Here is a 20,503-nt window from a genome sequence, read left to right as displayed (position 1 = left end):
ACAGTAAAGATTGCTGATGGAACGGACTCATAGTTGGTACCTGGAGTACAACGTATTCCACCCCTGGTTTGGGAAATTACTGACTGTGCTATTTAGTAATTATGACTGTGCTAATCAAGCTTGCTTATTCGAATAAATAAACAACACTGCTCAGGCGGAAACCCAGCGTCAGTTGACTCAAAACGATCAGCAGTATTACTGGTATCAGCATGCAGTTTGCGCGTATATCTGTACAACATGCACCAAGTAACAAACAATTTAAATAACGGGCAAAACCGCAACAGATTGATGACATGGTGTGATTCCTTGACATCAGTCTTACTCACACTTCGCTTATAACTACACAGGCTTGCTGCTTTAACCATTCGCCCTAGTGCAGAAAAAGCTCCGAAAGGTCAAAGTGCACTCGTACGAGAAAGGCATAAGCTGCCGTACCAGGTTTTTCTTTGTGATTGCCTTGGCGCTGCAGCGACGTTTTGCCGTAGCAGAGCCATTATCCGGTAAAGCAGGCAGTTGTAACTCGAAGAAGATGGCTATCGGTGTTTGTTGCACGATCATGTTAACTGATAATGAGCGCGGCTAACGCCGCATACAGTGACAACTAACGCAGTAAGCAGAAAATCTCCAACAACGTAGTAAAGAGTTATTTTTACCAATTTGAAAATTCCCTATGCCATCATGTAGTGATATGGCAGTAATTCGTAATTAACAAAACCATGGCGTTTTTCGTTTGCGGATTATTAATATTAACAGTTGTCGTTCACAGCTTCAACAGTAAGTACAAAATATACTTCATATTACGTTGTCTTATTATTTGATCGGCTCATGTGGAACTGTCTCGTTTCTGCAGTCAGCAATGGATTTCGTTTGCTGGATGAATACTGCGGCAGCACCTTGTCACTATATTCCTGTGACAAGAACTATTCCGTCTCTGTCAACGACAGCCGCCAGCTGTCCTTCTTCAATGTGTCCGCTTTTCAGCGCTGCGCCGTTACTTTGGAGCTGAATGCCTGCAGTGATACACCAACGGCTCTGTATTTCAATATTCAGTAAGAATCATTATCCGACATAAGCTCGTTTGAGCAGTACAGTTGTTCGTTAGGGCGTACAAACTATTTCGCCAATGTTCACCGGATTTATGCCAGTGCGCCTTGACGGCAAAGACAGTCTGCTAAAACAAGGCAAAAATAGTAGCGATAATTGTTAATTAGGGAAGCGAATATAGCGTCGAGCGCTTCCGTCGAGATCTGGCAGATGGACCCCGTGCCGAGCGCCCTCGTCCTTCTGAAACGGATCCCCGGCGGCCGCAGTTCGGGAAACGTCAGTCCGCGCTCGGTCGACCAGTTCCTGACCAGCATGACCAGCCGCCCGCGGGTACTGCTGGTGTATCAAACCGCGGAGTACGATCGCAAGTACCAAGTTACCTTGACGTGGAGCACTGTCTACAGTAAGCTTTTTGTCTGGTTTAGGTTTCTAGCAGAAAAAACGGATTTTACGCTTTTTCAGACGACACACCCAGCGACGACGGGCCTGCGCGCGTCTTCTGTCCGGCACTGAAGGGCTACGTCGATCGGGATTTAATGTGCGGTCAGATGGAGACCGTCGTCTGTCCCAGTCAGTTCGATGCCAACGTCAACATACCGAATGCCGTTAAGGCAATGGATTTACGCGAATGCAACGACAAAGGTACACATAAAATGTTCGAGTCTTAATTAATGATACATGCTCACGTAAAACGCTTTTATAGATGAAACGCAGGTTGTTTTCGAAGAATGCTTCAACACTTCAACGCTGAACGCTTCCAAATGGAACATTGCCGACTACTTGGACGAGAGGGATTCGGTTAATGTCACACCGGAAAACGCGCAAATTATTAGCGGGCGCTTAGCGCTGTATATTCGAAATAACGAAGGGAAAGTGACGGTCGCGCGACTCAACACCACCGGCAAATTTCGCTTCCGCTACGGTGACGTGGAAATTCGCGCCAAACTTCCGCGAGCACCGCATCTTATATCGTGGAGCTCGTTCAGTCTGCTCCGCGCCGATTGCGACGCGTACTGCGAAGAAAGTATCGAGATTCTCAACGCCCGAAGTGACTTCCCCAGGCGCACCGACGCGAGCCTGTTCATTCCGTCGCCCTGGAAGCCGCTCGCCGAGGCCGTCAGCCACGATGACGATATGAGCGACGATTTTCACGTGTACGGATTATCGTGGACGGAGAAAGCGGTGATATGGTACGTAGATCAGAAAGAGGTCTTCCGTGTGGAGGTCACCGATACACCGCATTTTCCACGGTACTTCGCTGAATTGGCCATCTACACGAGCGCTGTAAACCAAACCGGCACGAGCGCCACGGAGTTGTCGATTGATTACATTGTGGTCCGACAGCGTAAAAGCGATGCCATCGAATTTCTGCCCGTACTATCGGCGACGACAGGCGTTCCTCCGTGGGTGTGGACATCGGCTGCCGGGTGCCTCGGGCTCGTCGGGCTCGTATTGGTGATTCTGGGAGCGGTGTGTCTAGTAAAGCGGAGACGCTCGGCCGGAATTAACCGGCTGCTGTTTTCCACGGCCCTCGTTCCGGGAAATTTGGAGGTCGTGTATGAGAATACGGTGTGCGGTAAAATGTGGAAACCGATAACTAACGTTCCGGAGATTGCCAAAAGCGATTTGCACTTTGGTACGTAACGACTTTCCCTTTCGGTTCGTAATGAAAAGGCAGACAGCTTTTGGAATAACAGTTTATTGTAGACAATGGAAATTGACTTTTCGTGATGTATGCAGCAAAAGAAAGGTCACTGGTTTTGTGTCACAGATAAAGGCATCCTGGGTTCTGGCGAGTACGGATTGGTCCGCAAAGCCGTGGCCACGAAATTGATCGGGTTTGGTAAAGCGGTCGTCGTGGCGGTAAAAAGCGTAAAAGACGTCAGTGATCCCCATCAGTATCGGCTGCTCACCGAGGAGCTTACGCTGCACGCCAAGATCGGCCGGCATCTGAATATTGTCAACCTCCTCGGCGCCGTGATGACCGGTTCGTCGTTTAACCAAAATCATTAACCGTCACTTAATAAACAAATATTTGTGAGACAATCCTATACGTACTTAATATTTTTCCGAATGCTTCCAGACGATTTGCTGCTGGTGCTGGAATTTTGCCGCTTCGGTTCTTTGTTGTCATACCTGCGCAACAGCGTTTTCGCTGCGCAACCAAAATTTCCCTCTACCGCTTACGTGAATCCTGTGTATCTGGAAATGCGTTCGTCCAAAGAAAAATCACTGGGGAAGAACCAGTTAACCGATGAGCAGCTAACGGGTTTCGCGTACCAGATTTGTCGCGGAATGGAGTACCTCTCGCAGCACTCCATCATCCACCGCGACCTCGCCGCCCGCAACGTGTTGGTGGCCGACGAGGGCGTGGTCAAGATCTGCGACTTCGGATTGGCCAAACAGAAGGCTGATTATTACGCCATGAGCAACACCACCGTAAGTGTACAGCAATAAAGTCATAGGTATTCGTATCCAACGTTCAGGCTTCAGCTTCGCATTTAAGCAAGCAGAATTTATTTAAAGAACCTGATTTGGAGAACCTTATTGTTTTCCTACAGTTAATTGGGAACTGGATGTTGTAGGTGGCCCTGCCGTTACGCTGGATGGCACCGGAATGTCTGCGCACCAAAGTCTTCTCGGAGAAGACCGACGTCTGGGCGTTCGGAGTGACGCTGTGGGAGGTATTTTCGCTAGGTGCCGCCCCGTTCGCCGACGGTGAAGCATCGCAATGGGACGTGCAGGAGTTCGTGGAAGCGTTGTGCCGCGGATTCCAGCTGAAACAGCCGACAATCTGTCCCAGCTCCAAGTAAATAAAATTTTCCTGAAAACTGCAGATCATATTTCGTCCATGAGCAATCGTTTTGTGTTCAAGGTACGAGATTATGCAGCTGTGTTGGAATTTGGAGCCGGTCCAGAGACCCAGCTTTAAAGCCTTGTGTCTGGAGATCAGCCCGCTGCTCAAACCGGAGACCAAATCGACGTACTTGCTGCTGGATGCGCCCTACACTAATTACAATGTCCTGTACCATAACGATGGAATACAAACGTATAAGGTTTCATAATTCTTTATACCGTTGGCGCTTTAATTTTTTATTTCGTTGTTGGCTCATTCGTTATATAAAGAGAGTATACTTTAGAGACAGAGGTTCATTATTAATTTTTGTGCACATTAAATAATTCATATGCTTGTTGCTGCTATCAAAGATCACAGTAAAAATCACCAAAACCAGCCATTTCGTCGATGAATCGCCGCGATAATTACGATATAATTCTGGACGATCAGCAGTCGCGGCAGTGGCAGCGCGCCGGATGCCCGCGACAGAATCCCTCGCCGGCGTGTAATTCGCTGCAGAACTTGTGGCAGTCCGCGTTGGCTGTGCAGGACGGGCGCTGGATGCCGCCGCCACACTGGGCCCGGGGCGTCATGATGCGGGGAAGGTCCGCCGGGTCGGCGACTGCTGCGTCTGCTGCTTGTTTATATATCAGAGTCACACACAGAAAAATCACCAAGACCAGCCGCATGATGATTCCGCAGCCGCACAGACAGCGGCGCTGTGATCGCTCAGCGCAACAACAAAATCAGCGTGTCAACACGACAGAATTGTGTTCTTAACAGAATCAATCAACGTTGTCCGCAGAAAACAACGAGCAAGCTGGATGTCTCCGTATAAAACAGCAGAAAAAGTATAGAAATTCCGTAAACAAGGCAAATGCAGACACGGAGACACAGAGTTATCGTTGACGGTCTTTCTTGAATCATATCGCTGCTGGCGCACGTGCTTGCATTTAATTGCCGGAAAATTCTCCTTGCAGGCATTTAATTACTGATAATCACAACAGTATGGCGATAATAATTGATGACTAACAAGCAACGTTACCGGTTAATTTCGTTAGCTCAATAGCTACCGTATCGTCAGTGAGCGGTTTTTCCTTGTACACTGGTTAGTGCGCTAGAAAGGCTGCCATTCTACGCACTTGATTACGTCCATAGTTTTCGACGCTATATCCGTTTGGACAGCGGCAGCGCAAAATGCCGGTAAGCACTAAAATTACTAATTCACTACAAATCGACAATGTATGACTAAAAAAAACTGATGCGTGGTTTGCGCAAACAAGCGTTTCTGTGTTCGAGCCCAATGCTGACGATTTACACGTACATGCGTTTCTGTCGCACACTCATTACTGCGTTTAATTAATTACTGGATTTCTGAACCGCAAATCAGCTGGCCAAACTTCCGCTTCTTGTTCGGCTGACGTGATTTCGGCCGTGCTTAAAAAAATGACGTGACTGGACAGCGCAGCTGCTTCTTAGCCGAACTCTGCGTACAGTACAACCAGCACGCTACCGGCACGCGCACCGCACGCGTAGCGCTCTTCATGCAGAGTTGCACACAATCGTTGTAACGATCGGCTGACTGACAAGTCGAGCCATCGTTATGATTATATGCGCAGTCAGGGAAAAATGCAGAAATGGCCGCAACTGGAGCGAAGGGCGATTGAGCGGGGAAGCGCACACGGGACACTGCAGATTTCCCGCTGATTTCCTGGAGGAATACGCGCTGAAGACGGGATGAGCGGGGCAGAAGACAGGAAGAAGACGGCAGCCGCGCCGTTTACTCTGCCCCGGCGCTGATCAAACGCTCAAGTCAAATATATTAACAGCCAGATGAAGAGCCACAGTCAATATTGCCCCGCACAGCAGCGCCGGCGTTATTGCGCGGCACGCAATACAGAGTTGACTGCAGGCATTGCAACAATCACGCCGCTTTCGGTCAACATCATCTCCGTGTAGCGCCAACGCGGTGTGGCTCACATCGCCACGCCGTTGTTGTTTTACCGCCGCGCTGAAAGACGCTGATTTTATTGCTGATTTTATTTAAGCCGACCGCTCGATCGATATCGCAGTAAAACAATTAATTTTGAGCTATCGTTTCCCTGTTTCGCAACCGTGTTTATTTTCGCTTTCACTAGCAGCAATATTTAGTAAATAAAGCATAAAGCGTACAGAATGAACATACAAGCTGCTAGTGATGATTTTTTTAAAACCACTACATTTTTTTGTTTTCCTTTTTCTTCGAAAAAAAAACATAACTATTAGCAAAAATTACAATAAACCTTGAAAAATTTACTTTTCAATACAGTTCAACACGCTAATTTTTTATTTTTTTACGAAGCAAATATAACGGCTTGAAGAAAAAAACAATAAAGTGGAGGCTACTGATTATTTTTTTCTCAACAGTTCTCTACAAATATTTTTTGTGCTTCCTTTTTTTATGAGAAAGTAAAAAAAATTAGTAAAACAATTCAATAAAGCACAAGCTGTTCATTTACTTTTAATACACCTTTCGCTACAGTGATTTTTTATTCTAATTTTTTTATGAAAAAAAAAAACTTGGTTGAGAAAAAAAGAAAGCTCATGCAAATCATCTTTTCTCAAACATTTCACTGTTTTTAACTATGAGTAAAAATAATAAGAAAGTGCCGGTAAAGCTCTGCCAACATAAACCGCGACGGTCTTTTTTATACTGGCAGAAAATGTAGCGCAATTGAGTCGTTTCGCGCTTTGTTGGCTGTCGCAGTGACATGTCAAAAAAAAGCACTCTCCCTCGTCGTCGCAACAGTCAACAGCGCCTGGGCGGCCAGCGTGAAGGATGCAAGTGATCATCGACATGCACTCATCCCGCACTACTCCCGCCAGACTCCCGAGACGGGCCTAACATGCGCCGCGCCACTTAGCGCCGGCATCCGTCATTTTTCCATATTTCCTCCCAAGAAGCGGGGCGGCGCTGGCAGCCGACCAATCAGCGCGCGGGCTGCGCGAAATGGAGTGCATTCACCTAATTCCATTGCCGTAATGAATTAACCGCGATAGCTGCCTGCCTGCCAAGGGATCGCGGGATATACATCTTGTCCAGTCTGTCTTCTTCTCCATTTATCCCTATCTGGTCCCGTCACTAAGCTGCTTTCCATCATCGCGTTGCCTTCCCCAAACAAATACACTATTATTCTGGCGTGTTTCGGGCTTTTATTTAAAGCTCTCACTAGAAAGCGCAAATATCGGCGTGACCTTTCCCGCGAGTGCCATATAGGAGGAGAAGATATTGATTGGTGTGTTTTTATAACGGGAATATCGTTGCTCGCTGCTTAATCAATAAGCGTTTGCTCTCTAATCGAAATAACATCCTCGTTTGAATCTATTGCGTGCTGGAATTATTTACTGCGATCGTTGAAAAATCGAGGACACACATTTACGGTAAGTTCTTTAAAACTCGTTTACTTTTTTGAGTGTTTCCAGTAACTTCTTAGGTTTACGTATGTTTTATGAGTTTTCTTGGATATTTCTTGGGTTGCTTACTTTTCTTAAAACATTTCTTAGGTTTCCTTAGGATTCTTGAATAGTTTCTTAGGTTTCTTAAAACCTGTTTCAGGTTACTTGGGTTGCTTAAATTCTTTTTCGGGTTCCTAAGGTTTCTTGAATAATTTATTTAGATTTTCTTAGATATTTGCTGAGAAGCCAACTGAGACGAACTGTATCAGAGCGCGTGTAGTTGTAAACTTGTAATTGACGCCAGAAGCGTGATTTGTGTCGTTTGCTGTGAGTGGGCCGGCGTTGCGTTGGGTTGAGTGGTTGTTAATTGGTGCTAACGAAGTGCCAATGAAGTCACTAGTGTTGCCAGTGTCTATTTGCACTGGCCGGCTAAGCTGTGCTCCTATGCGCTGAATGGGAGGGACGCGGCGTGATTAAACAGCCGTTGCAGCCACTTGAGCCGATTGTCTGTCACGACCAGCACCCGCCACACCGGAAACCGGGCTCATTTGCCGGCTTCCCTTTCACCGGGGCGACAATTACACCTGTCTGCCGTACCGGCGATCGATGGGCACTTTAGAGAACAGAGCCCGCTAAATTCCGATTAATTATTGACCGCTTCCGCCGCGTTTCCCGGCGATTATGACGTCACAAACTGATGGAATAATTTCTTTTCTATAAAAACTTGATTAATTTACCTTAAAAAACGCTAAACAAGTTTTGAACAAATGCAGAAAAATAGTGACTTGAAATTCCACGCAAATTAGTCCAGTAAATGTTACTATCCAAGTAGTGGTTTAACAGTATTTTAATATAGCTTTAATTTAATAATATTTCTGAATAAATTGCCCACATTTATCAGCTTTGATTTGGTGTTAGCTTGAAAAGCGTTTTGTTGGCACGGAATTAATATGCAACGTTTGCATCCAATTGATCGGATTCTTAAACACAAAGCGTTTAATAAAATATTCACGTTAATGCGCTAACGACATCAGTGTATTGGTTCTGCCCAATCCCGCGCAGTAGTTAGCGCCGTTAGAATAATTCGCACATTGCGCCGATTACTGCCGATCCTCGCATTTTGGGATAATCCATGTTGTCCCGCGGCTAGCCGCTGTATTTCCCCTGAGCAGCGTGCGCCACTGCACTGCAGCGAAATGGCTTTTAAGTTGCATCGATCCCTGGATTCCCATTTGCATCCCGCTCCCGGGAGCGCCCACCGGAAATCTATGCGGCCTCCTCCGCTTGACCAGCGGATAGCGCATCCGGCCGGGAGGACATGTTGCGATTAATCCGGCCAGCGCGGTCATTAACTGGGACAGGGATAATGTGTACACGCATGTCAACATTCCATTACGCCGCTGCTCCACTTCATCCCGCTTCTGATAGCCGCGCACACTCAATTACAAGACACTCATTTCCTAAGCCGGCAATCCTTAAACAACTACATCCATTGCTACATCATCCCGGCAACATTAACCGCTATTCACCCGATGAATAACGACGTTGCTGCAGTTCTCGGTTAAAAGCAATTTTTATTCACAATTCCATATTTATTCTCCTACAAAAATCGGGAAATTACTAATCTAATTTTTCTCAACAACCGATCACTTGCGCCATATATTTTGAATAATCTTCTACGTATTATAATTTCCTGACCGTGCAAAACATTTTCGTAAAAGAACCGTTTTTCAACAACCTCATTTTAAATTTGACTTTTAAACATAAATGCGCTAACTACAAAATAACTACGTAACTGAAATGCTCCTATAAATAAACATTTTATTCAAAATTTCATTTTCATAAAAAAAGTTGCGGCTGTCTGAAAAAAAAGACTTTACTTCGAATGCTTTTAATATTTTCAGCAACATCCACATATTCCAGTTTTCTGAAGGAATAAATAAATTTCTTTTTTGTCCCGAATTTTTATTTTAGATATTATCTGCATCGAACTGTATTTTCGTAAATTACTGGAATTTTTAATATATTTTAGCCTTCAGAAAGTTGGAATATATAGATAGTAAATCGTGTAAAATATGTAGCGAAAGTGACGGGTTATTGAGAAACGCCGAAGTCCTGTTTTATATAAACAAACTGTGCCGGTAATTGGGCGGCTGCGCGGAGAAATGTAGGTCTGTTTGTTCTGGCTGATGGCGCATATATATATTTTCTTGTATAAAGTATATACAGCGTTCTGACAGTGGATCCATTCCGCTGCATATATCTGTAGAGATACAGCGTAATGCACTGCACTTGATCATGCATCATTTCTGGTTGGGAAGACGCCGGGAAATCAGAGATAAATGGACGGGATAAAATGCCTGACCTGATTTCATTGGCCCGCTGACAGTGACGCAAGAGCGCAGAGATACACTTACACTCTGCGCTTTTGTCCGCTGGTGATTTTTTGTGCTTGTTGGCGGAACAAGGGCGCGTAATGGGACAAGTGCGTGGGCGCCATTGTCCGCTGGCGTGTCGCCGGAAATCGCCCGATTGTCCGCGCTGAATATGCAATGTAATGCGATCGCCTATCGCTGATGTAAGACGTTCCTCGACCGGAAAAGGTGCTTGCCTCGATTTACAGCGAGACGCTGCTTTATGCCGGCAACGCTTTTTTAGCTGCCTTCATCACTTTCCTTCAGAGAGGAATTAATTGCTGCTTTCTTCCAGGCGCAACGCAACACTCTCGATTTGCGCTGTTGTCTGTGTGCTCATCCAGGGAGCTGTATCGATCGGCCTGGGCTTTCCAGGATCATTCAAGGCGATCAATCGCACAACAGCGGAAAAGCCGATTGCGGCGCGGCAGGGGGCGCTGCGCTCGGCTTTGATTTATTCGCTCAATCATGCAAGAAAACAGTTAACTACATCTTCAGTCATCAACCTCCTTTGGTGAAGTGGTGGCGCTGCGATCGCAATTTTTTCTTATTAAAAAATTAATCGCTTACTTCAATTTCTCAACAACCGTTTTCGCTGTACAGATTTAAAACAGTTGACTCAAAAATGCTTAATTTCAGTTTCTTAACGCTTTTCTGGACAGTTTGCCTGGTTAGACTGAAAATGGATGGAGCTAAAGCGTAATCTCCAGATTTAAAAATCTTAGGATTTAAATGTATCGAAGTTATGTATGCCATAAGTAATTAGCACAACGCCCATTTTCTGAGCTATTTTCTAAAAATTGTGGCGATTTTTTGTCTAACGCTTTTTCAATAATATAACTGGCTAATCGGCCTTGTTCGTTGTGGAAATGGATGGCGTTCGAGCGCAAATCTCTCCATCTAAAAATCTTGTCGTACAAGTGTCCGCGATAAGATCTCCCACTCAGCTTCCGCACAAGTCAGCGTTAAAGTAGCGTTAGTGCCGATTTTACCGTTTTTGGGGCATATTGACGCCGGTAAACAGTCGCAGCTGACTCCTTTCACCAAAGGTCAACCGTCTTGACCCATTTTTTAACCGGCAACGTGCGCCGCACGCCGTGGTTAAAAATCCCTTTCTATTCACGTTTAACTCAAACCGGTTGACTCGTTTATTGGTGGGAGATTAATATTGGAGCGATAAATATGATGAGGAAAGAATGAGCCGGGATAATAACCATATATCCCTTCATTCAAACCGGGCTGCGTCCCTGGTTGAGGGTGGTCAATGGGCTTCTACAGACAATACTATTCGTCACAGATGAATTGACGCCAGTTGGTCAGCGCCGTTAAAGCCACTCGCTTACACTGTACATATTATAAATGCCGGGTGATTATCAATATTATTCCGCCACGGCCATAAACATTAATGCGCCCGTTCGAAGGGGCAAGGGAATCAAGGCAGAAGCAGCGCAACAGCTGTGGCTATTGTAAAACGCTGGTTTGGCCGGTTTTACGAGCGATAGAGTGTAGTGAATCAGTTGGTGGATTAACTTTTATCCTGACAGCTATTACAACGGCTAGAAAATATTATCTGCCAATATATTATTATCATCGGATCGGTAATGGCCGAATGGCAAACAGGTTTCCCGGTTTATTACCGATCCGGGGATTGTCTGCTGCACAATGCGTAATAAAGCGTTGGACGCGGATCACAGCCGGAATGTTTATTTGGACGCTGAGGCGTGTAATTACATTTTAAAGAAAAATCACTTAATAAATATACGAGAATTAAATCTATTTTAATTTGGAAATAATACCGTTTTAAATGTATAACGAGTTTTTGCAACTGGAAAATTAATAGTAAAAGATTGAAATCTAAAGGAATTTTTTATTCATTTTATATACATAAAAATAATTCGGTCAATGATTCGGTCAATGATACGTAATTTTAAATTTTTTAATCGCTTGCCAGTAACTTTATTCAAGCAATTTTGTAGGTTATTAATAAGCTATTTAAATTTTAAAAAAATCTTTCTCTTAATACAGTTCAGGGTAATAAAAGATTTCAAAGGTTAAATAAATGATTCATTTATTGGTGATTTTTAAAATAATGAATGACCTTTTCGCCGATTTTCTTGTGGCTATTTTTGCCGGTTTTCTTGCGAATCGCGCTGATTGGCCGATTCATAACGGCGCGCCTAGGTGTGCAGGAACAATCGCCGCGCGTCGAAGCGTGGCCGTTTAATTTCGCCTTAACCCCGGTCCCGCGCACCGGTGTCCGTGGGGGCGTGGCCTGGCCCGCCCCGCAGGGGAAATGCGTGAGAAAGAATGTGCTGTATGTAGATAGTGCAGCCTGACACCTGATGAAGATGGCACGGTGATTGCACGATGTGTATTCAGTGTGTGGCGATCAGCGATGATTGTTGTGATTAGCCGGATTGTTGGGCCAGCGTGTCGCGCAGCGTGACGCAGTCGCGGAAACCAATTAGCCAATTATAATCATTCCGCATAACTGATCGACGCTGTAGCCAGTCAGTTTGTAAACATTTATTCCCCTTCATTGGATAAAATTAATCGGGTCGCTCGCTAAAATAAGCCGATAGGGCAGTTTTGATTTTACACTTCCAATGCGCGCGCCATTTAAGTTAATTTATTCGCCGGAGAGTTGGTTTTTTATTTTTGCACAAAGCGGTGAGTGTGATTATTTGCGATTACTTCCAGCGCTTAGCGCACAGTTACCCAATATTGCGCTGTTATTTTTACGCTGATATACGTATTCGATTTATTTCGGAGTAAAAATTAAATTGTGCATTTTAATAAGTTTTTTCTAAAAATATTTAAAAACAAAATTTGTGTATTTTTTAATTCTTTTCGAATTCGCATTGCTGATTTGCTTCTTTCACCGACTTATTAATGATTATTATGTCTAAGACACAATTTAACAGCAATGAAAAATAACAACAAAATACTTGTATAACAGAAATTTTTTAAATAATTTCTGATTTTGCTATATGCAGATTTTTTAAATATTAGCTAATTATTAGTACAGCATTGATTAACTGGTAATAACGGATTTGAGCGCTGATGTGTAAACCAGTTGGATAAGATCTAAATTGCCGCGTGATTATGATAATGTCGTACGATAAGAAATCAACTGGATACAGTATGGTCTGGATGAGAATGTGAATAACAGACCGGAAATGAAATACTTTACCGTGTGGACGGGATAGAAGCGGGGCACGTTGTTTATTTTGATTTACGCGGTCGATTAGCGTGTCTGGACGGATTACTCTATGTATGTGCGCTAATTGAATGGTCCGATACAGCGTCGTTAAGGTTATCCAGTCGACAAGTTGAGTGGAAGTAGATTAGCCGCGCTCGGCGCATTTATAATGTAAGCAGGGAATAATCAGTGCTCACAAACAACCGACCGGCATCGATCGGGATCGATCAGTCGGGATTTCATTTAAATGCGCGATTTTTCTGATAGCTGAAATAACGTTTTCAAATTTTCTGCTTCGAATTCAATCGGTTAAATACGAAACGGGACTTCGAGAATTTGAAACGATTGCCAACGAAGAATTTATTTTTTTTCAAATTATTATTTCCAGTATTTTAGTTGGAAAAAAAGCCTCGACTAATTTAATTTGCGGCTTTATTAAAATCCAGTAGAATTACTCTAAAAAATTTCGATACTTCACTGTCATCACTAATTATTAATCTTTCATGTTTTTTATGATAATATTACCAGAAAATGAATTTGAAAAATAATTCGGAAACATATTGGAAAAAACATTGCGGATTTAATGGGAAATATTATACAAAATGTTCAGAAAATTAAAAGGAAATTGTGTTTTGAATTTTAACCCATTTGTTTTTACAGAAGTGGTTATGTCGACGACAACGTCCATCGTGCGCCGGTAGTGCGCTGGAGCTTGTTTGTATCCGATTTAGCCAAGATTAGCGCGGCAGGATTATGCCAACCGCACCCCGCTTGACCGTTTCCATCTTTTTCTATTTTGGCGCATAAATGATCGGGGCACCATGAAACCGCACAGTGCAGCATTCCCGCAGTGGACGACTGTGATATGCTGTATCTTTTCCTTAATCCTTTCCCTAACGGTAATGCAATCAAATGGCGAGAAAACATTCTCTTATAATTCCTCTTAATAAATTCCCTTATAATTAGGGAATAAGTGATTTTAAATATTTAAGTATTTACCTCAATTCAAAAAAAATGATTAGGCTGAATCTGCCAATTAGAACAATTGATATATTTATTTAGAGCATTTTTTAGCTTTTCAGAAAATTTATTTAACCAATTAATTTTTGCGTAGCCAATAACGTTGTCCGAATAACTGCCAGCCGCTGTATTTCAAAATTAAATTATTATATGAAGGATAGCTATTAGCACCTTTTAAAATTAATTTAGAAACTGGAATGCGTTCAAAGGCGACAGCAGCGTTACACTGCATGAATTGAACTCGATAATATAATTGCGATAAAATATGGATAATCCATCACAGCGAGAATGAAACTCACAGGCCGAATATAATTATATCCGCCAGATGGACACTGGTCCACCACTTGATTATACACTGCCCATCCATTACCAACCCACGCCCGCGGGCTGCCGTTGGCAATCACAGCCCGCATCAAATACTACGCACAATCATTTCAATACGCATTTATTTTCTCGCTACAGAGTGTCGAGTCGCGCGATGCCGCCGACGACGAGTGGCACCGGAAGCACGAGGACACCGCGGAGAACGCCTTGGGCAAGTGGCACCCGGACGAACTACTGAAGAATGAACTGGAGGAGGCCACCACGGAGCCGGCCACCGGGTGGAAAGCGTGGAGCAGCTGGAGCGAGTGCTCGCGGACGTGCGACGGTGGCGCCATGTTCCAGTATCGCACGTGCAGCCGGGATGACGGGCAAGGATGCTATGGCGAAAAGGTCCGCTACCGGCTCTGCAACACGCAGGTATAACCACGTCTTTGCGCCACTTCCGGTGACCTTTACATATGAGGAGATCAAAATTATCAAAATCACTTGAATTATCAATTATTTTATTAAATAATTAAACTAATAAATAATTATTTAATTATTGATTTTTTAAATAAATAAATAATTAGTCTACTTAATTAAATAATAATTTGTTTAATATAACATTTTTCTTAACCCTGTTCTAAACAAAATTAATTTTATCGCTGTTATATAAAGTATTGCGTTCAATCAGGTTTCAGTTAAGTGACTTATACAGTAAAAGAATTTCGCTGGTGACCTTTTGGTGTCATTCACAGAACTGTCCACCGGATGCCGTTGATTTCCGAGCGCAGCAATGCGCCGCCTACAACAACATGCGTTTCAAAGGCCGACTGTACCGCTGGCTGCCTTCCAAGAACACGGAGAAGCCGTGCGCTCTGACATGCGATGCCCAGGACGAGAGTATCACCCGCGAGATGGCGCCTAACGTCCTGGACGGTACCCGGTGCCGTGAGGGATCACTGGACATGTGCATCAACGGAATGTGCATGGTAAAATTTAATTTAATTTAATTAATTTAATTTAATTTAATTTAATTTAATTTAATTTAATTTAATTTAATTTAATTTAATTTAATTTAATTTAATTTAATTTAATTTAATTTAATTTAATTTAATTTAATTTAATTTAATTTAATTTAATTTAATTTAATTTAATTTAATTAATTTTTTTTTATAAATTTTTCTAGTCGGTCGGATGTGACCTCCAACTGGGCTCCAGCCTAAAGCTGGACGCTTGCGGAATTTGCGGCGGCGACGGCTCCCGGTGCGGCCGACCGTTACAGTACATCTGGCAGCAGACCAACTACTCGCAGTGCTCCCGCCCCTGCGGCGGCGGCTACCAGAGCACCTCCTCCTACTGCATCAGCACCCAGTCCGGCCTCGTGGTCCCGGAGGTCCACTGTGACCTTTCACAGCGGCCGCCCAGTCAGCTGCGCGAGTGCAACCAACACTCCTGCATCAAGCAGACCACGCCCTTCCGCTACCAGCAGTACCAGTGGGCCACGGAGTCCTGGGGCCCGTGTACGGCGGAGTGCAGCGGCGGGAGTCAGGCGCGACGGGTGTTTTGCCTGGAGACCCTCCAGAACGGGACGAAACGCCCGGTGGGGGACTACCACTGCACGCGGCACAACCAACCCCCCACGGAGCGGCGGTGCAACGTGCATGCCTGTCCGCAGTGGCAGACGTCGACGTGGTCGGCGTGCTCGGCCAGTTGCGGACGCGGAAGCCAGGTATTATTATTATTATTATTATTATTATTATTATTATTATTATTATTATTATTATTATATAAGCGTTTTTTGATTTTTTTATCAACATTTACAGGTGCGGACAGTAAAGTGTGTGGACCACAAAGGCTTCGACAGTTCGGCATGCGATAAGGCCCGGAAACCGGCCGATAAGAAGGTGTGTAAGGTGTCCTCCTCCTGCCCGCTCCCGCACCCTCCGAAGCCGGAGGACCGCCCCCATTCAGAGCAGGCCCTTCCGTTAGTGGCCCCCCAGGCGTGGAACGAGCAACCGCCTATCGATGTCGAAGAGGCGCTGAAGTACGAGGACGCCCCGATGTTCGCGACAGGTCCCTGGTCGGAGTGCAGCGCCACCTGTGGCCACGGCTACCGGCACCGCAGCGTCGAGTGTAAACTGTACATTCGGTTCTCGGTGAAACTGGTGCAACTGCCGGACAGCGAGTGCAACGACGCGAAGCCTATCGACCGGGAGCCGTGTAGTCGCCGCCCGTGCGAGGACGGCGTTCTGGCAATGCTCCCCAACACCACCACGGCGCCGGCGAACCTCTCCCGACCCAATGTCGGGATCGAGGTGACGTACTCCTGGCATTATGAGGGATACACGGGGTGCACCAAGACCTGTCTGGGAGGTGTCCGGCACGCGATTATCCGGTGCTTTCGGGACCACGACCAGGCGCCGGTGGAAGAGAAGTTCTGCAAGAACGTCGCCCGTCCCCCGGAGCTGAAGCAGAGCTGCAACGAGATTCCTTGTCCGCCACGATGGAACACCTCCGAGTTCTCCGCGTGTTCCCGGACGTGTGGCGGGGGCACCCAGACCCGGACGATCCAGTGCGTCCAGGAGCTTGGAGCCTCGGCCGGGGATGTCCTCCTCCTTCCGCAGTCGTCGTGCTCCTATCCGCCGCCCCGGGATTTCATCGCCTGTGCCAGCACCGACTGCGCACCAGTGTGGGACGTCGAGCCCTTCGGCCCGTGCTCCCGGACCTGCGGAAAAGGAATCATGGAGCGGAACGTCGTTTGCCGGCAACGCCTGGCGTCCGGAGACGTCCAGGACATCGCCGAGCCCGACGGTATGTAACGGGGCTGTTCGTAGGCTTTATTATGAATATATGTTAACGCGGATGTATCGTAGTTACAAGTAAGAACGATAGATGATGCCGCGAATATAACAGCACAATATATATTATGCATATGCTGACAGTGATCAGTCAGACAAGTTCATGGACATAGAATATGTTATGATGAACGTGTACATTACAGGTGTCTGCCCGAAACACCGTCCCTCCGCTATTAAATCCTGTTTCCGGAGCGTATGTCCTCCGGGAGCCACCGGGGCCCCCTCCAAAGGTCACAGTCCGCCGGTGACCCTCAACATGTTCAAGTCCAAAACCAAAGCCAACAAACTGAAGGTCGCCAACTCCGCCGTGCACGTGCTGCACGAAGGCACGGACCTCCGACTGAAGTGTCCGGTGTCCGGGAAGCCCGGCCAGCGGCCCCCGGTGACCTGGCTTAAAGACGGGAAACCCGTGCAGTACTCCACGAACCCCAAAGCCCACGTCAAGATGTCGCACCTGGGCGCGATCAAGATCCGTTCGCTGCGGAAGGCCGACGCCGGGACATACACCTGCCGCGCCGGGAGCGTCCAGGAGTCGGTGCAGCTGAAGGTCGTCAGCCGGACGGTGTCGACGAAACAGCCCAGCAGTCCGCTGTTCGTGGGCGGCAGCACCGGGAACACCATCCAACGGTTTTACGCCAACTCGACGGACGCGCTGCGGATCCTCCAGACGGTGTCCCAGAAGACCACGCCCTTCTCCAACGCCATCGCGGATAATAACGGGAACACCGCGGAACAGACGCGGTACTATGCGGACCAGAGCCCGGTGACGGAGCTCCCGGCGCTTGATTATAGTGGGAAGAACGTGGAGGAGCTGGTGATTAACGTCCTGGACATGTTCCGAAAGCCGCGGGGACTGCAGCAGATCTTCGTGGATCAGCCGCTGGAGACGGCCGGGGATGGGCAGAAGGTCAGCGTAAGGTCCAGGTCGGGACAGAGCATGGTGGCCGTGGAGTGGGTCAACGGGGAGTGGTCGCCGTGCTCCCGAAGCTGTGGAGGCGCCGGTTCGCAGGTAATTTTATTAGGCCGATTTTTGGCGGCTCGTATTTAATAAATTCGTCTTATGGCGTATTTCAGTCTGCCTAACATTGCAAATTACTTTTTCGCATCCATGAAGAAATAAATAATCAAAAATAAATAAGCATTTTTTTAAAAAAATTTGAAAAATTACATATATAAGTATACAATTAGATTTATTACTAATATGAAAAAATAACAAAATAAATAATATCTATTAATAAATATTTTAAATAGTATGTAAATTCGCGTACAAATTTTTAAAGGTGCGCAGTAGTAACTGTCAAGCGCGGCTGGACAAGGAACAGCAGGTGGCGCCACACGCACTCTGCATCTCCGCCGGTCTGAGCAGTCCGCCGGAAACAGCGCGGGTCTGCGGCTGGGAGGAGTGTCCCGAATGGCGGACCACCGCCTGGGAAGACGTACGTTGTGACCTTTATCTTTTTTATTTTTTACTTATTTATGTATTAACTTCGGTCATGTCGATGCCCGTATAGTGCGAGTCGGGGCAGTGTTTCTCCCTGGAGGCGGCCACTCAAACCCGCAATGTCTCCTGCGGCTTCCCCAACGGCAGCCGGGTGGCCGATGAGTTGTGCGGTGCGGACAGTGCCCCGCGGAAGGAGCGCGAGTGCCCCAATCCCAAGTGCAAGGCCGTGTGGTGGACCGGGCCCTGGTCGGAGGTAAGCGGGGGTCCCGACTTCCGGTTGGCACTTCCGGTTGGTCTTTTAAAAAACGTATGTTTTGTGGTTGCTAGTGTACGGTGACGTGCGGCCAGGGCGGTTACCGCAGTCGCATCCTCAAGTGTGTCTACTTCGGCACGACCAAACCGGCCGGTAATAACTGCCGGGGACTGGAGCGGCCGCCGGTCAAGGAGCCCTGCGAAGGGGTGCCGGAGTGCAATAGCGGTCAGTCACATTATTTTTTATTCCAGTAATTTTTTGTAATTTATTACAGTATTATTTTTCATTTTTTCCGTTTCATTTAATTTTCGTTTTATATTCACAATTTTTTATTTATTACTAAAAAATATTTAATATAAAAACGAATTATTATAAGTTATTGAAAACTACTCGTATTTTAAATATCTATTAAACCAAAACAAAATTGTTATTATTTTCAATAAAAAAATTTCGTTTATCTGGATTGCAGATGTTATTATAATTACGTATGTCAGTATATAAAAATATCAAATGGTTGTGACCTTTCGTAGAAGAGCCGCACTGTCGCGACCACTTCAAGTACTGCGACTTCGCCAACCCGCTGAAGCTGTGCCGGCAGAAAGCCTACCGCCTACGCTGCTGCCGGACCTGCAACGCCCACAACAGTTCGTGACCAATCAGAGAGCGCTTCGCTGCATCGTCGCCAAAATCAGCGCTGTTTCCTAATGTACAGTTCGTGCCTATTCCGCTGCAGCATTAATGTATAAATACAACAGAAGTAAAACTAGTGTAAATTGTGGTTATTCAGGATGTTTTCTAGCTGCCTTAATCACGGGTCGTGCCCGCATTTTGTCAAGCTTTGTTGTGTAGCTATAACAGTTGATCTCAGACGTTTCCTTTCCTTCATGTGTCAGCATCAATAATAAAATAAATACCGGAAAAATCTTCCCTGAATAGACCGTTTAACTGGCCGCGTTGTAATATCATTGTTTATTTATTGTTTGTTTATTGAACGGCAGGCAGGTAACCCATTAAAAGCTAGGATCGAAATCTAGCATGGGAATTTAAACCTGGCTTAATAACAGGCATCGTGATGAAAGTAGAGCAACAGCCATTAATGCAAAGAGAAGTATTAAGAAAAGGAAGGCAATCAAGTTATGGCAACATGTTTCAGTGCATAACGGAAAACAGCAAGCGAGCTGCTACTAAGAATGTCGTTTCCGGCCTCGGTTAGCTGGCTCATAACGTTGTTCAGCCTCCATGCCAACGTGGACTTCCCTGTCCTTGTCCTTCCCTGTCCTTCGATGAAGGTCCTGTTTCCGCTTCGAAGGCTGTACGGTTTGGCATGCTGCTTTACGACGATCATTTCGCTCAGGTAGTGGGGCACTTGGAACTTCTCCGGGTGCAGAATTTTGTACAACCATGTTGCTTCCTGGTGTTTCCATCGCTTAAACAGTGGCGTTATCTCGTATTGCTTCATCCGGTCGGTGGTGGACACTTCGGCATAGTTGGCAATAGCTCGAATGGCTTTTCTTTGCGCGACAGTCAGCGGCTCCAGCGTGGACACAGGTGCTCCGCTCCACACAGTGGAGCAACGGTCCAGGTGAGACTGGACAAATGCGTGTTAAAATCCATGGTGAGCGAGTGCCGGTAATGGGATGGTAAACCGAGAAGAAGGCCAGAGCGGACAGATGTCGCCGTTTCGATTAGGAGCC

The 20,503-nt window shown here is 45.9% G+C and overlaps 2 protein-coding genes across 3 annotated transcripts; both read left to right on the top strand.

The window, feature by feature from the left end:
* Nucleotides 1–613: 613 nt before the first annotated feature.
* Nucleotides 614–4,271, top strand: LOC129582960 (uncharacterized). Its single transcript, XM_055474591.1, has 9 exons — nt 614–774; nt 851–1,049; nt 1,212–1,447; nt 1,507–1,686; nt 1,748–2,680; nt 2,816–3,031; nt 3,128–3,483; nt 3,630–3,853; nt 3,920–4,271. The coding sequence occupies exons 1-9, from the start codon at nt 717–719 to the stop codon at nt 4,107–4,109; spliced, it is 2,592 nt and encodes an 863-aa protein (XP_055330566.1). The 5' UTR covers nt 614–716; the 3' UTR covers nt 4,110–4,271.
* A 2,283-nt stretch (nt 4,272–6,554) lies between these two features.
* Nucleotides 6,555–19,720, top strand: LOC129582970 (ADAMTS-like protein 1). Of its 2 annotated transcripts, none has more exons than XM_055474608.1 (11): nt 6,555–7,300; nt 13,592–13,830; nt 14,414–14,692; nt 15,013–15,246; nt 15,444–15,986; nt 16,081–17,068; nt 17,259–18,124; nt 18,396–18,551; nt 18,627–18,809; nt 18,884–19,034; nt 19,340–19,720. In XM_055474608.1, exons 2-11 carry the CDS (start codon nt 13,753–13,755, stop codon nt 19,459–19,461), a joined length of 3,600 nt encoding a protein of 1,199 aa, XP_055330583.1. In that variant the 5' UTR covers nt 6,555–7,300; nt 13,592–13,752; the 3' UTR covers nt 19,462–19,720. The 2 variants fall into 2 exon arrangements, with proteins under 2 accessions (XP_055330583.1, XP_055330584.1); XM_055474609.1 differs by lacking the exon at nt 6,555–7,300 and adding an exon at nt 12,163–12,399.
* Nucleotides 19,721–20,503: the final 783 nt, after the last annotated feature.

This window comes from Paramacrobiotus metropolitanus, unplaced genomic scaffold, assembly GCF_019649055.1.
Source record: "Paramacrobiotus metropolitanus isolate TYO unplaced genomic scaffold, Prichtersi_v1.0 Parri_scaffold0000009, whole genome shotgun sequence".
Classification (NCBI taxonomy): domain Eukaryota; kingdom Metazoa; phylum Tardigrada; class Eutardigrada; order Parachela; family Macrobiotidae; genus Paramacrobiotus; species Paramacrobiotus metropolitanus.
The sequence above is the reverse complement of the archived record's forward strand: the minus strand, read 5'-3'. Positions and strand labels throughout refer to the sequence as shown.

Bases quoted from the DNA above. Each gene is read 5' to 3' on its own strand.
- LOC129582960 (XM_055474591.1), top strand. From the start codon at position 717: ATGGCGTTTTTCGTTTGCGGATTATTAATATTAACAGTTGTCGTTCAC. The intron at 1,050-1,211 runs GTAAGAATCATT...ATTGTTAATTAG, and splicing joins GCTCTGTATTTCAATATTCA to GGAAGCGAATATAGCGTCGA. The intron at 3,854-3,919 runs GTAAATAAAATT...TTTGTGTTCAAG, and splicing joins ACAATCTGTCCCAGCTCCAA to GTACGAGATTATGCAGCTGT.
- LOC129582970 (XM_055474608.1), top strand. From the start codon at position 13,753: ATGAAACCGCACAGTGCAGCATTCCCGCAGTGGACGACTGTGATATGC. The intron at 15,987-16,080 runs GTATTATTATTA...CAACATTTACAG, and splicing joins GTTGCGGACGCGGAAGCCAG to GTGCGGACAGTAAAGTGTGT. The intron at 18,125-18,395 runs GTAATTTTATTA...AAATTTTTAAAG, and splicing joins GTGGAGGCGCCGGTTCGCAG to GTGCGCAGTAGTAACTGTCA.